Source organism: Pristis pectinata, chromosome 15 (assembly GCF_009764475.1).
Source record: "Pristis pectinata isolate sPriPec2 chromosome 15, sPriPec2.1.pri, whole genome shotgun sequence".
NCBI lineage: Eukaryota > Metazoa > Chordata > Chondrichthyes > Rhinopristiformes > Pristidae > Pristis > Pristis pectinata.
Window position 1 is genome coordinate 42318371 of NC_067419.1, and position 13450 is coordinate 42331820.

The 13450-nt window shown below is 40.8% G+C and overlaps 1 protein-coding gene across 5 annotated transcripts in view; it reads left to right on the forward strand.

Annotated features, from left to right (window-relative positions):
• The window catches only part of glt8d2 (glycosyltransferase 8 domain containing 2), a 38136-nt gene that overhangs the window by 8683 nt on the left and 16003 nt on the right, over window positions 1–13450 (forward strand). For 2 of the 5 annotated variants that reach the window (XM_052030372.1, XM_052030373.1), the window contains 4 exons: window positions 4284–4368; window positions 8343–8393; window positions 10499–10591; window positions 12350–12563. In XM_052030372.1, coding sequence (XP_051886332.1) covers window positions 4284–4368; window positions 8343–8393; window positions 10499–10591; window positions 12350–12563 — 443 coding nt within the window. Of the gene's footprint in view, window positions 1–3835; window positions 3886–4283; window positions 4369–8298; window positions 8394–10498; window positions 10592–12349; window positions 12564–13450 lie in introns of those variants that run through there. The other 3 variants (XM_052030374.1, XM_052030375.1, XM_052030376.1) reach the window with 3 other exon arrangements.

The following is a 13450-nucleotide window of genomic DNA, read 5'->3' on the forward strand; positions in this document are numbered from 1 at the left end:
TCTTATATCTACAATTAGGATTTGATTTAATATTATGTAATAATAGATTTTGGTTTTTTTTACTTGTAAATGGCTTGTAGACTTCCACAATAGCTCGAAATAGCATGGCCAAATTGCCCTTTCCTAGAATTACAGTGATATGATGACTTGTAGCAAATAAAACTGATTGATTGGATGGGAATGCTGAATTAGGGATTTTCTTGATAAGTGGAAATATCATAAGCAAACAAGATAAGCATCAGTAATTGAGATAGGAAAGTAGGAAAACAGTTTTAATGAATGAGCATGTGTTTCATTCATTTACATGCAGCAGTTTTGAAGTAGCTAAATGGCCTGATAGACAATTTCAGAGTCAATGCCATTGACTGTGGAGTCACATATAAACCAGACTAGATAAGGAAAGCAGATTTTCTTTACTGAAGGAAGAATTAAATGGGTTTTTACAACAGTATAGTAGCTTCATAGCCACCATTAGTGATGTTGATCTTGTTTTTTATTCAGTCAATTGAATTTAAATTGACCATTTTATGCCTTAGATTATTAGTCCGTGCCTCTATTATTAGTCTAATCTTAACTATTCTAGCACCAGACCCTCAATGGGGCTGAACAGAGTTCTGTAAAGGTTGTAACTTTACATCACTGTTCATAGAGGGACAAAACACAAAGAACTCAATGGAGGAGGTTATTTTTTTTTAACCTGAACAAAATTGAGTAATATCATTGAATTGAATACTGATTGTTATTACTGAGGTCAATACCTGGTTAACTAGGGTTTGTAAATTTATTGTAATAGGTAGAAGGATTGGACGGAAACTGAGCTAAAACTATTTTACTCAAGAGGTTAGGTCATGAAACTCACGGTCTGAAAAGGTGGAGGAGGCAGAAACCTTCTAGGGAGTGGGATTAGCCTGAATTAATTTTCTCAATCAATAGACACATGGCCTTCTATTTCCATACATTCCTCTGATGCTGTGACTTATTTCTTAGTGCTATTTAGAACATTAGGAACGTTCAAACTCAGTCAAACTTATTAAGGATTATTGGTAACCAATTAGGTAACAAGTCCAAGAACCTTACCCCTCCTCTTTCCCCTCACATAAAGTCAGGTAGTCCAAGATGAAGTGTACTCCACTGTCAACGTTGAAAGCAGGACATATGAGAAAGAAATAGGAGACACAAGAGAATGCAGATGCTGGAATTCGAGCTGAAACGTCGACTGACCATTTCCCTCCACAGATGCTACCTGACCTGCTGAGTTCCTCCAGCAGATTGTTTTTTGCTCAGGAGAAAGAAATGCTGTTACTAACTAAACCCTTTTTCAGCAACCAGTTCAGTGTCACACCTGCCAGACAAGAGTAAATCCACTGCTTCAGCAAGCGTGTAAGGTCTTCGGCCTTTTCCTACTCTAGCCTCCCACAGCCCTTCCCAAGCAAAGTTTGGTTGCAGGCAGTAAGACAAAAGCTGCAAATGCTGGAAATCGGAAATAAAAATGTAAGTGCTGGATATGTACTCTGCAAGTCAAGCCGATTCTGCGGAGACAGTTTTTCATTCAAAAAGAGGCCAAGGTCAGAGTGGGTTGAAATGGAGGATTAAAGTGATGGGTAACTGGAAGCTTGGATCCATGCCTGTGAACTGAATGTGGTCTGTGGTAGATTGGATTTCTGACTCATGATCTTTCAGGAATTCATATGGAAGCACTTGCAAGTGTTACGTACCAACAACAATAGAAACATACCAAGTCATGTATAAGTGTTAGAAACTATTTTATTAATAACTACTTATGATAATAATAAAAGTAAAAACATTAGATATTAAACATTAACCCCAAAACTAACCTCGAAGTGTGTGTGTGGTTAATTTCCAAACTCCAAGTCTAGGAATAGTTCTCAAAGTTCAGTTCAACAAGTCATCAGGTGAAACGTAAGCAAAGGCGTTTGCAAACCCGCTGTTGACTGAAGAGAAAATGTAGAGAGAATATAGAGAGAAATTACGAAATCCACATGTTCCATGATGGAACCCATACGACACCTCAATCTCCGATGATCTCCACTGCTTTGTTCCGAAGTATCTGTCACCCCAAAGGCATTCGATACATGGCCGCCCACAGAAATACCTGCTTTCCAGTACAGGTTAATGACAAAGTGGACTCCACTTGATTGCTCCAAAAATCCATATGTGGATTGTAGTGACAGACACAACTATTGTTCTTCATCTATCAATACAGAGACCAGCAGTCAGTCTCTCTCTCTTCTTTTGACTCATGTCGACTCTTACTGAGCAAAACAGCCAGCACGTTGTTACCTTCTTGCTGTCTTGATAACACCACACACACATTACAACTCTACTGTCCAGGTGCCTTAAAGGGACCTTCACCAAATAGCAACCTGGCTCGTAACACAAACAACTTCAGAAGAAACCGGCTAGGAGGCTATGGTGCTGTTCAAGATGTGAAGACAATAAGTTCAGTGGGTAACACTCTCATCTCTGAGACAAAAGCTTGTGGGTTCAAGTCCACAATGGGACTTCATGAAATTTAAGCTGATACTCCAGTGTCATGCTGAAAAAGTGTTGTACTAAAGAGGACTGTCCTGTTGGAGTACGGCCTTCCAGATGAGTCATTAAACCAAGGCCCCAATTTCTCTCCCAGGTGGACCTGGTGCAATTTCAAAGAGGTATCCTGAAACCCTGGCCTACATTTCTTCTTTTTAGACAGTTTCTCTAAGGATGATTTGTTTTCACCCTAGTTCTGTGGTTTCTGACCTGGCTATTAAGGACCAATGTGGGAACCACAGTCTTTTCCACAGCTGGGACAGGAGGTGTCTGACTGGACAGGTAGTTTGTGAGGTGGTGTGCACATTCAGTCCCTCATGCAGGGCTTCTGTGCCCTTCCCATGCATGGAGTCAAACTTCCCAAACCATTCTCAATCCTCCTCAACATTTATCCCTCAAACAACACCTGAAAGCAGAATACCCAGTGAGAATCACACTGCTACCTTGCTGGTTGGTTGCAGAGTGCTTTTGGGAAGTTCCAAGGACATAAGCAGAAAATGCTGCAACATTTAGCATGAGTGGAGAGAAAGAGTCAACTTTTCAAGTCAAAGATCTTTCATCAGAACCAGGAAAAGTTAGAGGTCAACAGGCTCTAAGATGATCTGTATTTCTTTTTCTCTCTCTGACCTTGCAGAAAGGTCATTATATTTTGTTGTGTAAGTTATAGACACATAGAAAACCTACAGCACAATTCAGTCCCTTCGACCAACAAAGCTGTGTCGAACATGTCCCTACCTTAGAAATTACTAGGCTTACCCATAGCCCTCTATTTTTCTCAGCTCCATGTACCTATCCAAAAGTCTCTTAAACGACCCTATCGTATCCGCCTCCACCACCGTTGCCGGCAGCCCATTCCACGCACTCACCACTCTCTGAGTAAAAAACTTACCACTGACATCTCCTCTATACCTACTCCCCAGCACCTTAAACCTGTGTCCTCTTGTGGCCACCATTTCAGCCCTGGGAAAAAGCCTCTGACTATCCACACGATCAATGCCTCTCATCATCTTATACACCTCTATCAGGTCACCCCTCATCCTCTGTCATTCCAAGGAGAAAAGGCCAAGCTCACTCAACCTGTTTTCATAAGGCATGCTCCCCAATCCAGGCAACATCCTTGTAAATCTCCTCAGCACCCTTTCTATGGCTTCCATAGTTATGTATAATTTATGTTAATTTAAGTTTATGTTAACTTATGTTTGCCATGTTTGTAATGTCCTATGCTGCTGCTGCAAAAGCTCATTTTAATGCATTTATACCCTAGGTATGTATGCTCATGATAATAAACTTGAACGATTTATATTCACGTCTTCAAAGAACTGCGCAAATGGCCCTGTAAGCATGCATTCTGGAAATTATAACCAGTGGAAACTTTTGAAAGCAGGATCTAATATATGTAACCACAAATCCCTTTCAATATTTGCTCATTCTTCGGCGACGAAGCATCTAGAAGTTGGTGAATTTTTGAGATTTACTGGGTTTATTTGCCAAGATCCCGTTAACTAGCTCCTGGCTATTAGACTGAACCCGCAGATGGAATTTTTATTTTGTGGAAGGAGGGAGGGAGAGAAAAGTGAATTGGAACAACAGGATCTACTTGGGGAATTTCACAGACATCTGGTCTTAATTTAGACGGGGTCTGTCTCTCTGTCTGCGTGGAAAGGAGGCGAAGGCGAATCAGCAAATCTGCCCTAAAAAAGTTCATTCTTTTTCCTTGTCTTGTTCACCTAAAGCGAACCACTTCAGGAAGGAGGCCAGAAAGATTGTTTGAAAAGCTTGCCACCGATGTATTCAGCCGGAGTCGGACAGTGACTAGAGGTAAGAGAATCGGTTTATAAATCCGCGGAGGGGTTTTGTCCGTCTCCGGTTGGACCAGCAGGCTTTCTCTAGCCTGGGATACGTTCAAGTCTACTCGTGGGAAGCGCGGCTCTCTCTTTCGAACTAGGCACATCATTTACTCCTATAAATCCTCGGCAGAGATCAGAACCTGCATCGGCGGAGTTAGACAGAGCATTAGCGCCGTCGGGTCGACAGAAACGATCGTCTTACTCCTCTGAAGCAGAAATAAAAGCTGCCTTCTTCAAGCCAACGTAACTTACTCAGAGCGCCTGCTGACAGCAGGAATGCATGCTCCTTTCATTATTACAAACTCTATGTGTGCAGAATGAGACAAAAACTAACGCCCCCTTAATTTAATTGAGCCACAAACAGTGGCCATGAGTTGTCTCTGCTGTAAACCACCCCAAACCCTGCTGCACTCTTTTCAAAGGTAATTGTCTCGTCCTTGTGACAAGGTGGGACTTCAAGTTGATTTCCTCTGGTTGCTCACGCTGTGCTTGGGGCCTGAAGCACAGTGGCAATGTTCAGTCGCTAACCTGACCCTTGAGGCCTTCTCTGTGGTTTTTCTGTGTCCCGAGAGACTGAGGTCTTGAGGTCGACTCGTCACAGTGTCTCAAAGTATAAATAAAATGCGGGTATTCTTTCTCTCCGTCTATACTTCTGAAGGGGCGATTAAGATTGGTTATTACCCAATGAGTGGTGTCTGGAGTGTAATGGAAATTCTAAACAATTTTGCAGAAAAGGTACTTTGCTGCTACAACAGGAGAGGTGTTGGTAGAGGGGGGAGATGAAGCGAATATGTGGAAAATAAAAAATGGAATTTATGTAGGATAAGTGTAACTGGCTGCTTGATGGTCGGTGCAAACTCAGCGAACCAAAGGACAGTTTCTGAGCTGTATCTCTTTATGACTCAGTAGGCACCTGATTGTAAATCACAGAACAGGTAGGCATGGAAGGAGACCATTTGGCCATCACTTCCATTCCCTGTACCCTCCTGCCAATGGGAATAGTTTTTTTCTGTCAGACTCCATCTGCCAATCAACCCTTGCTCACTTGGATCCACCTATCGCTTGCCAGCTCTTGCCTCACCCCTCCCCTTCACCTCTTTACACTGGTTATCTCTTCCTCTGTTCTTTCAGTCCAGATGAAGGGTCTCCACCCAAAACATCGACTGTTCATTTACCACTACAGATACGGCTTGACCCCCTGAGTTCCTTGTTTTTTTTGCTCCAGATTTCAGCGTCTGCAGTCACTTACGTCTCCTTCTTTCTGTCTACTCCATTTATCACCTTCTTCAGTTCAAATACTCTATCATCTCTGCTCACAAACTCCTCTGTACCACGGAGAACAAACCCCAGCTTCCCCAGTCTAGTTCAAGTTTATCGTTGTGATAGGCAAGTGTACACAGGGTATAAATGCCATGAAAATTAGCATTTTGCAGCAGCAGCACAGTGCACTGGAAGATAAGGGCAAACATGAGTTAACATAAACTTAAATTAACATCCAGTAAATTATACATAGTTTACATGTGTATCTACACAACTGAAGTACCTCTGGAATTATTCTAGTAAATTTCTCCCGCGCAGTCTCTAAAGCTTTGAGCCCTTTCCTAAAGCGTGACACCAACAATGAGCGCAGTAATCCAGTTGTGGCTGAACCAGGTTTACCATGAATTCCTTGTTCTTCCTTTTCTGAAAGGCCCGGTTAACCAACACTAGCTACCTAATCTTGTTTCTCTTACATGAGGTGACTAGGACTTTGCTGCAGTGTGATCCCAGGGCAAAACAAATCTCAAATTGCATGACAATGATGAATTGCTGCTGGATCAGCAAGTACTTGGATAAGACAATAAACCAACGCCCTGTCTCCTCTCTCAAGTAGATGTTAAAAGATTCCATGGCACAATTTTAAATAAGAATGGGGCTGCAATCTAAAGTGTGCCATAAATAATATTTGTGCTTTATTCAACATCAGTAAAACAGATTATCTATTTATCTATCTATCTATCTATCTATCTATCTATCTATCTATCTATCTATCTATCTATCTATCTATCTATCTATCTATCTATCTATCTATCTCACAGCTATTTGTGGAAGTTTGCTGTGAATGAATTGGCTGTTGCGTTTCCTTTGTAACAGCGACTACACCTCAAACAGTACATCATTGGATGTGAAGTGCTTTGGGCTGTCCTGAAAAGAACGCATAAAGCATGATTTCAATGCGTCTCATTCTTTTACTTTAACTCTGCTTTTGAACTTCTACAGAGAAAAAAGTTTTTGTAGTCATGAGAAGGAATATAAGGCTTGTGATCAAAACAGAAAGACAGGAGTTAGGCTTGAAATGTGAGTCTTCTGGTACTGCTATCTTCATCCTGAAGATGCCAATTTATAAATGGTGGGAGGAGGTGCGCCCTCAGTTAGATGAAGCTTTGTCAGCAAGTCCATTCATGGGCATGGCTTTGTCCAATGTACCACCACTGAGCAGAAGGCTTCAGGTTTCTCTACAGTCTGCCAAGGTCCATCACTGGGTGCATATGCATTTGGTGCTGTTCTAACTTGTTTCCACAAGTTAGACCAAACTTTCTCTAGGATTCCCATTGGATAACCAGTTAGTACAACAGCCATTGCAATTTGAAGGAAATGTATGTCCATCTGAGCATGAGCGTAAGGTGGTGATTATGTCTACATTCACAGTTAGACAGTAAGGGTATTGGAAACATTGTGGTGTGAAACAACTTGGGCAGGGTTGCAGAAAAGTGCTGGGGAAGGGCACCCATTGGACAATTGCTCAGTATCTTCCTTTTGGTGTACATACACATGCTGCACAGCCTGCTGGGCAGCCACTCAGATAAAAAGGTGGTTGGGATTTATTTCTTTTCAATTTGGAAAGAATACACGTTCCCACTGAATTCCTCCCAAAAACTGAATTTCTGCTTGCCTGCTTGAAGCCCTCTCCACTGTACGACAGATACAGCAAACAATCAGGAAGGCAGATTAATGTTAGACTTTATTGCAGTGGTTTGCAATAAGAGTTAGGAAGTCTTGATGCAGCTATACAGAGCTTTTGTTGGTGGAATATTGCGTACACATTTACTCTTCTCAATGTACAGCTTTCCTTTAGAAGATGCAACAGAAGTTTAATGAGTTGATCCCATGTTCCATGAGGAGAGAGTGAGTAGAATAGACCTGTATCATCATGGGTTTGAAGAATGAAGAGGGATCTCATTGAATATATCAAATTTTTAGAGGGCTTGACAGTGTTAAAGGTGAGAGGCTGCTCCCCTGGCGGGAGGCTCTAGAATGAGAGTCATAGTCTCATACTATGGGTTCGTCACTTTAGGACTGAAGGGATACAGGGGCTCAGATGGGAAAGTACATAGAACATGGAACATAGAACATAGAACAGTACAGCACAGTTTCAGGATTGGCCTTGATCCTATTGAATGGTGGAGCAGTGTCAGAAAGCTGTATGGCCCACTTCTCAAATTCAAAGTCGAGTTTATTGTCATATGCACAAGGACATGTCTGCACAGGTGCAATGAAAAACTTACTTGCAGCAGCATCACAGGCACATAGCATCAGATAGATCAGATTCTGCTCCCACTTCTAATGTTCTTCATGATTTCAGACCAGAGCTGCAAGTTGACTCCGAGATGAGTCAATCAATTTCCTGTCCTCCTGCACAGATAAGCTGCAGTGGGCTGGACATTTGGCAGATATACTTTGATGGTGTTTTAAAGAAGCTAATTTGGTTCTGGGCTTGGGGTGGTTGCAGTGTCAATTTTGTGGCAGTGTTGGGGTGGGAGTTTGAATCTCTCTCACCCTCTCTTTCCCCCATCTGCTTAACTGATATTTGCTGAATCATGATCTTGTTGGAATCTAATAAAATTTTATCTAATTTTTCAAGCTGATTGTTGATAAGTGTCTCCCCCTGCCTTCGTATCCCTCTAGATTGTAGCATTCGTGAGGCTACAGGAAAACCAATGGCATTAATTAGAAAAAGTAAGTGTGATTCTCATTTTTTTTTACTTCAGATATAGAGTTAGTCCAAAGGCAAAGTCCTGCAAGAGCTGAAAATTGGAAATAGAAGCAGAAAATGCTGGATTCAGCATGTCAGGCAGCATTTATGGAGTGGGAAACAGGGTTAACATTTCAGACTGATGACCTTCTATCAGGACTAGGGAATATGGGCATCTCTTGTCCATCCTTGCTTGGTTTTGAACTGAGGCCTTTTCAACTGAGGGCAGATTAAGGGTTTACCATATTACTGTAGGTTTGCGGTCAGATGAAGGCCACATCAGATAAGGTATTAGATTTCAACAACCAATAACAATGTCTCCCTTATGTAAGTGCAATTCTGTGTGTTATTGTGTGCAATTCTGGTCGTCCCATTACAGGAAGGATGTGGAGGCTTTGGAAAGGGTGCAGAAGAGGTTTAACAGGATGCTGCCTGGATTCGAGGGTATGAGCTATAAGGAGAGGTTGGACCATCTTGGGCTGTTTTCTCTGGAGTATCGGAGGCTGAAGGAAGACCTGATAGACATTTATAACATTATGAGAGGCATAGATAGGGTAGACAGTCAGAATCCTTTTCCCAGGGCAGAAATGTCAAGTATTAGAGGACATGCATTTAAGCAGGGTGCAGAGGAGATTTACCAGGATGCTGCCTGGATTGGAGAGTATGGATTATGAGGAGAGACTAAAGGAGCTAGGGCTTTACTCATTGGAGAGAAGGAGGATGAGAGGAGACATGATAGAGGTGTACAAAACATTAAGAGGAATAGATAGAGTGGACAGCCAGCGCCTCTTTCCCAGGGCACCAATGCTCAATACAAGACGGCATGGCTTTTCAGTAATGGGTGGGAAGTTCAAGGGAGATATCAGAGGGAGGTTTTTCACCCAGAGAGTGGTTGGTGCATGAAATGCGCTGCCTGGGGTGGTGGTAGAGGCTGATACGTTGGTCAAGTTCAAGAGGTTGTTAGATAAGCATATGGAGGAATTTAAAATAGGGGGATATGTGAGAGGAAGGGGTCAGTTAGTCTTAGGTGTGGTTTAAAGGTCGGCACAACGTGGTGGGCCGAAGGGCCTGCATTGTGCTGTGTTGTTCTATGGTTCTAAGCTGAGAGGGGAAAACTTTGAGATGTGTGGGACAAGTTTTTTTACACAAAGAGTGGTAGGTGCCTGGAATGGGCTGCCAGGGATAGTGGCGGAAGCAGATATGATAGTGGCGTTTGAGAGACTGTTAGATAGACACATGAATGTGCAGGGAATGGTAGGATATGGATCATGTGCAGGCAGAAGAGATCTGGTTTAATTCGGCATCATGGTCAGCACAGACACTGTGGGCCGAAAGGCTTGTTCCTGTGCTGTACTGTTCTACGTCCTATATTCTATATTCCATCTTTCCCTTGAAAAAGTGGCCAAAAACCCCAAACCATGACAAAAGGAGTCTTTTTAACACTTAACTATGGGTTAGAGAGATGATTGAAGCAAAAGAAGCACTATGTGATTTGGGAAAGAATTAGGACCACTGCTTGGGTGGAGGATAAGGCCAGTATAGGACTGAGGGAGCTATTTCTGTCTTAATCTTTGTGGAATTCTGTGGGAGAGATCTCTCTAGATTCTGTCGCTATTTCCCTGTGGTGAGCTGCTATGCTTAGTAACTAAATATGACAAACTGCCTGGCCTCAGTCGACATTTCTATCTGGGTAAGCTTTTTGCCATGGAGGTCATATAAGCCATCTCACAGTATGTAGTACTATCACACTAAATTAGTTAACGATACCTGAGCTTAAATTTTAATTATTGTCACTTCAATGTCACCAATGTCCGATGGTGTTCAGACACCAAACCCTGAGACCAGTTTCTGGTGTACAGGAGGTGTTTTAGCCTTTGTGTCTTGATTGGCTAATGGAACGTAAATTAAGTAAAAATATTTCAATGTGCTTTCTAAACAGTTTTATTTTAATGAAATGCATGGTTTGTTTATAATCTGTGTGGATTTTCTTGTGAGTTTGCTGTTATTTTCTTTTAGATGTCCTCTTCTCAAAACCGCTGCTCAACTTTTCAATACCTTGTTTCTTTCTCCATTGATTTTGATTTTCCAGTTAATCAGGGCTTGCTGCTCTTAGTTATTCTGACATTTTGCCTGGTGCTATATAACAAATTTCACAACACGCCGCTGTACGAGGAAGAGGCAGGTGAGCAATCTCCTGTTGTATGGGGGGGGGAGGGAAGGGTTTATACTCAGCTTTGTTGGCGGATGGATTTTGTTTTAACTTTGAAGCTATTTGACGTTAGGTGCATTATATGAATTGATAGCAACCATAGCTTAGTTGTTAGAACTCCTGCCTCTGAATCAGAACGTTGGTGCTTACATTCCACTCCAGATACTTGAGAACAAGTATCTCGGCTGACACTCCCAGAGCAGCGCTGAAGAGGTGTCAACCTGCTCTGTCACAGAAGTCATGGCTAATCAATTGGTGCCTGCCCTCTTAAAAGGATGGAGGACATCACATGGCACTATTTAAAAAGTAATAGAGAAGTTTATCACTGGTATTGTGACCAATATCTATCCCTCAACCTCAACCCTCAACCTCAAGTGTTCTTACTACACTGGTGTTTGTGGGAGTTTGATACGAAGAAATCACCACGCAAGTTCATAATGTTCCTTCAAAAGTATTGGCTTTAAGATGTATCGGGACCATAGAAATGTATATTTTAACTTTAATGTGAATGTTATTGTGACATTAGAGAATTGGTGTCAGTTTTGAAAGTCCAAAATGCCTATATTGATACAAGAACAAGAACATGCATTCTCTTCAGTATAAATATCCACATATATATCTGAGTTTGTATATGTAAACTAGTTTTTCCTTTAGTATATCTTTTTTATCAAGTGCCATTCAGATTGACCTTGGGGCAAAGGCAGCTCATTCAGGAGCTGAATCTCAGGACAGCTTACACACAAGGATTGTGAAAATAATAGATGCTCCTTAACAAAAAGGTGTGGATGCTAGGGTATATTTGGAGCTTCTTAAACTGAGATCAAATGATTTTTGTTTTGGGTGGTTATCAAGACGTTAACCATTGAGACATAAAGCAGAGGTGGAGATGAGCAATGATCTAATATCAAATCTGGCCAAGGAGCTGGATGACATCTCTGTTCAACCTCTCCTTGACCTTAAGTTATTTAAGAAAAACAATCCTAGCATCTCCCATCTTTGCACATGACTTTTACTGAAAAATTCCCCAAAACGTATATCTCCCAGGAAAGTCCTGACCTGGTAGTTGTCAGTTCTTACTTAAAAATATAGAAGGAAATGCAAAATGCATTTAAAAGGAGGGAACCAGAACTAAGAAGAAACAACCCTTAGGAAAGATTTAACAGACTGCCGTCCTTTTCCCTAGATGAGAGTTAGGGAAGATGTAAAAGAAGGGCTTGAATATGCATGAGAAAATGTACTTCCATTTGTTGGGAGTTTCAAAGAAAGGAAAGAAATGTAAAATGGTCACCAATAAATCCAATGAGGAATTCAGGAGAAACTTTTTTTAATTATCCAGAGAGCAATCAGAACAAGGAACCAGTGAAGAGGTTGAGACAAACAGATAGATCACTTAAGTGGATCCTGGATTACACAAGAAAATAGGAGCAAGAATGGGCCACCAGACCCCTCAAGCCCTGCCATTCAATATGATCAACTCTAATCTGCCCTTTGTTCTGTGCTCAAATACACCTAGATATCTCTGCACTTCATTTTGTAAGCATATGAAGGAGAAAGGAATAGAAAGCCACGTTGATTGATTTTATAAAGTAAGATATAACGCACAACACAGGCATAGACCCATAGGACTGAATGGGCTATTTACTGGGTTGTGAAACTGTGTCATTTTGTGGGATTATTGAGTTGATCTCTTTCTCTCTCTGCATGGAAACTGATTGCGTTTTTACCATTCAGCTGACGAACCTGATTCTCGAACTCCTCATAGTTCAGTCCATACGGTGGGGGAAAGCAAAGATGACTCAGTAGAAGGTCTAATACCTATCATAATATGCGCTGCGGAGGATCGCATGGGAGGAACAATAGCAACAATCAACAGCATCTATAGCAACACTCAGGCCAAAGTCTTCTTCTACATAATTACTCTCAGAGACTCTCTTAGCCATCTCAGGTAACATATTTGTATTAGTTAGTCACCTTAGATTAATTCTTCACTGTTTCCATTTAAGACTAAAATGAGGAGGAATTTCTTAGAGGTTGTATTCCCTATTCCAGAGAGTTGTAACTGAAGTGCCTTTTGAGTTTATTTGACTCAGACTTCTTTCTTTCTTTTTCGATCTTTTTATTAGTTTTCAAATTAATACAGATTGACATATAGCATCAATATTTATACATGTAGTACAAAGAGATCAGGATAACAATCATAGCATATATAATCATAAAGAACAATAAAATATCAAAAAAAATCTGTAGATCCAACGATCTCTTAGTAAATGAATATAATATAAAAGAAAGGAAAGAAAAAGATTTATTATATAAATTTTAAAAAAACCCAAATCAATAAAAAAATCATAAACAATATAAACTAAACAAAAAAAAACTTTAAAAAAAACAAACAACAAAAAAAAGAGAAAAAAAAACTGGGCTAAAATTTCTCAGTAGAAACAGAGCAATATTATGTCGTCAAGTCCATTCCTCCAAGTTGGAAAGTTATTGAAAGGGGATCTACATCATGTGAAAAGATTGAATAAATGGACTCCAAATATCTTCAAATTTAAGCGAAGGATCAACAGTACCACTCCTAATTTTTTCCAAGTTTAAACATGATATAGTTTGATCGACTCAGACTTCTTGAAGTATAAGAAATCAAGTGTTATGGGGATTGTCCAGGAAAGTGAAGTCAAGACCAAAGGTATCATAAAATGGTGGAGCAGGTTTGAGGGTCTGCGTGGCTTTACTCTTGCTCCTAATGCTCTTATTAGATGGTATATTTATTAAATAATCCAAAATTGTTAAAGATGGAAAAATTAGGAAGAAATGTCATTGCTTATAGAGATT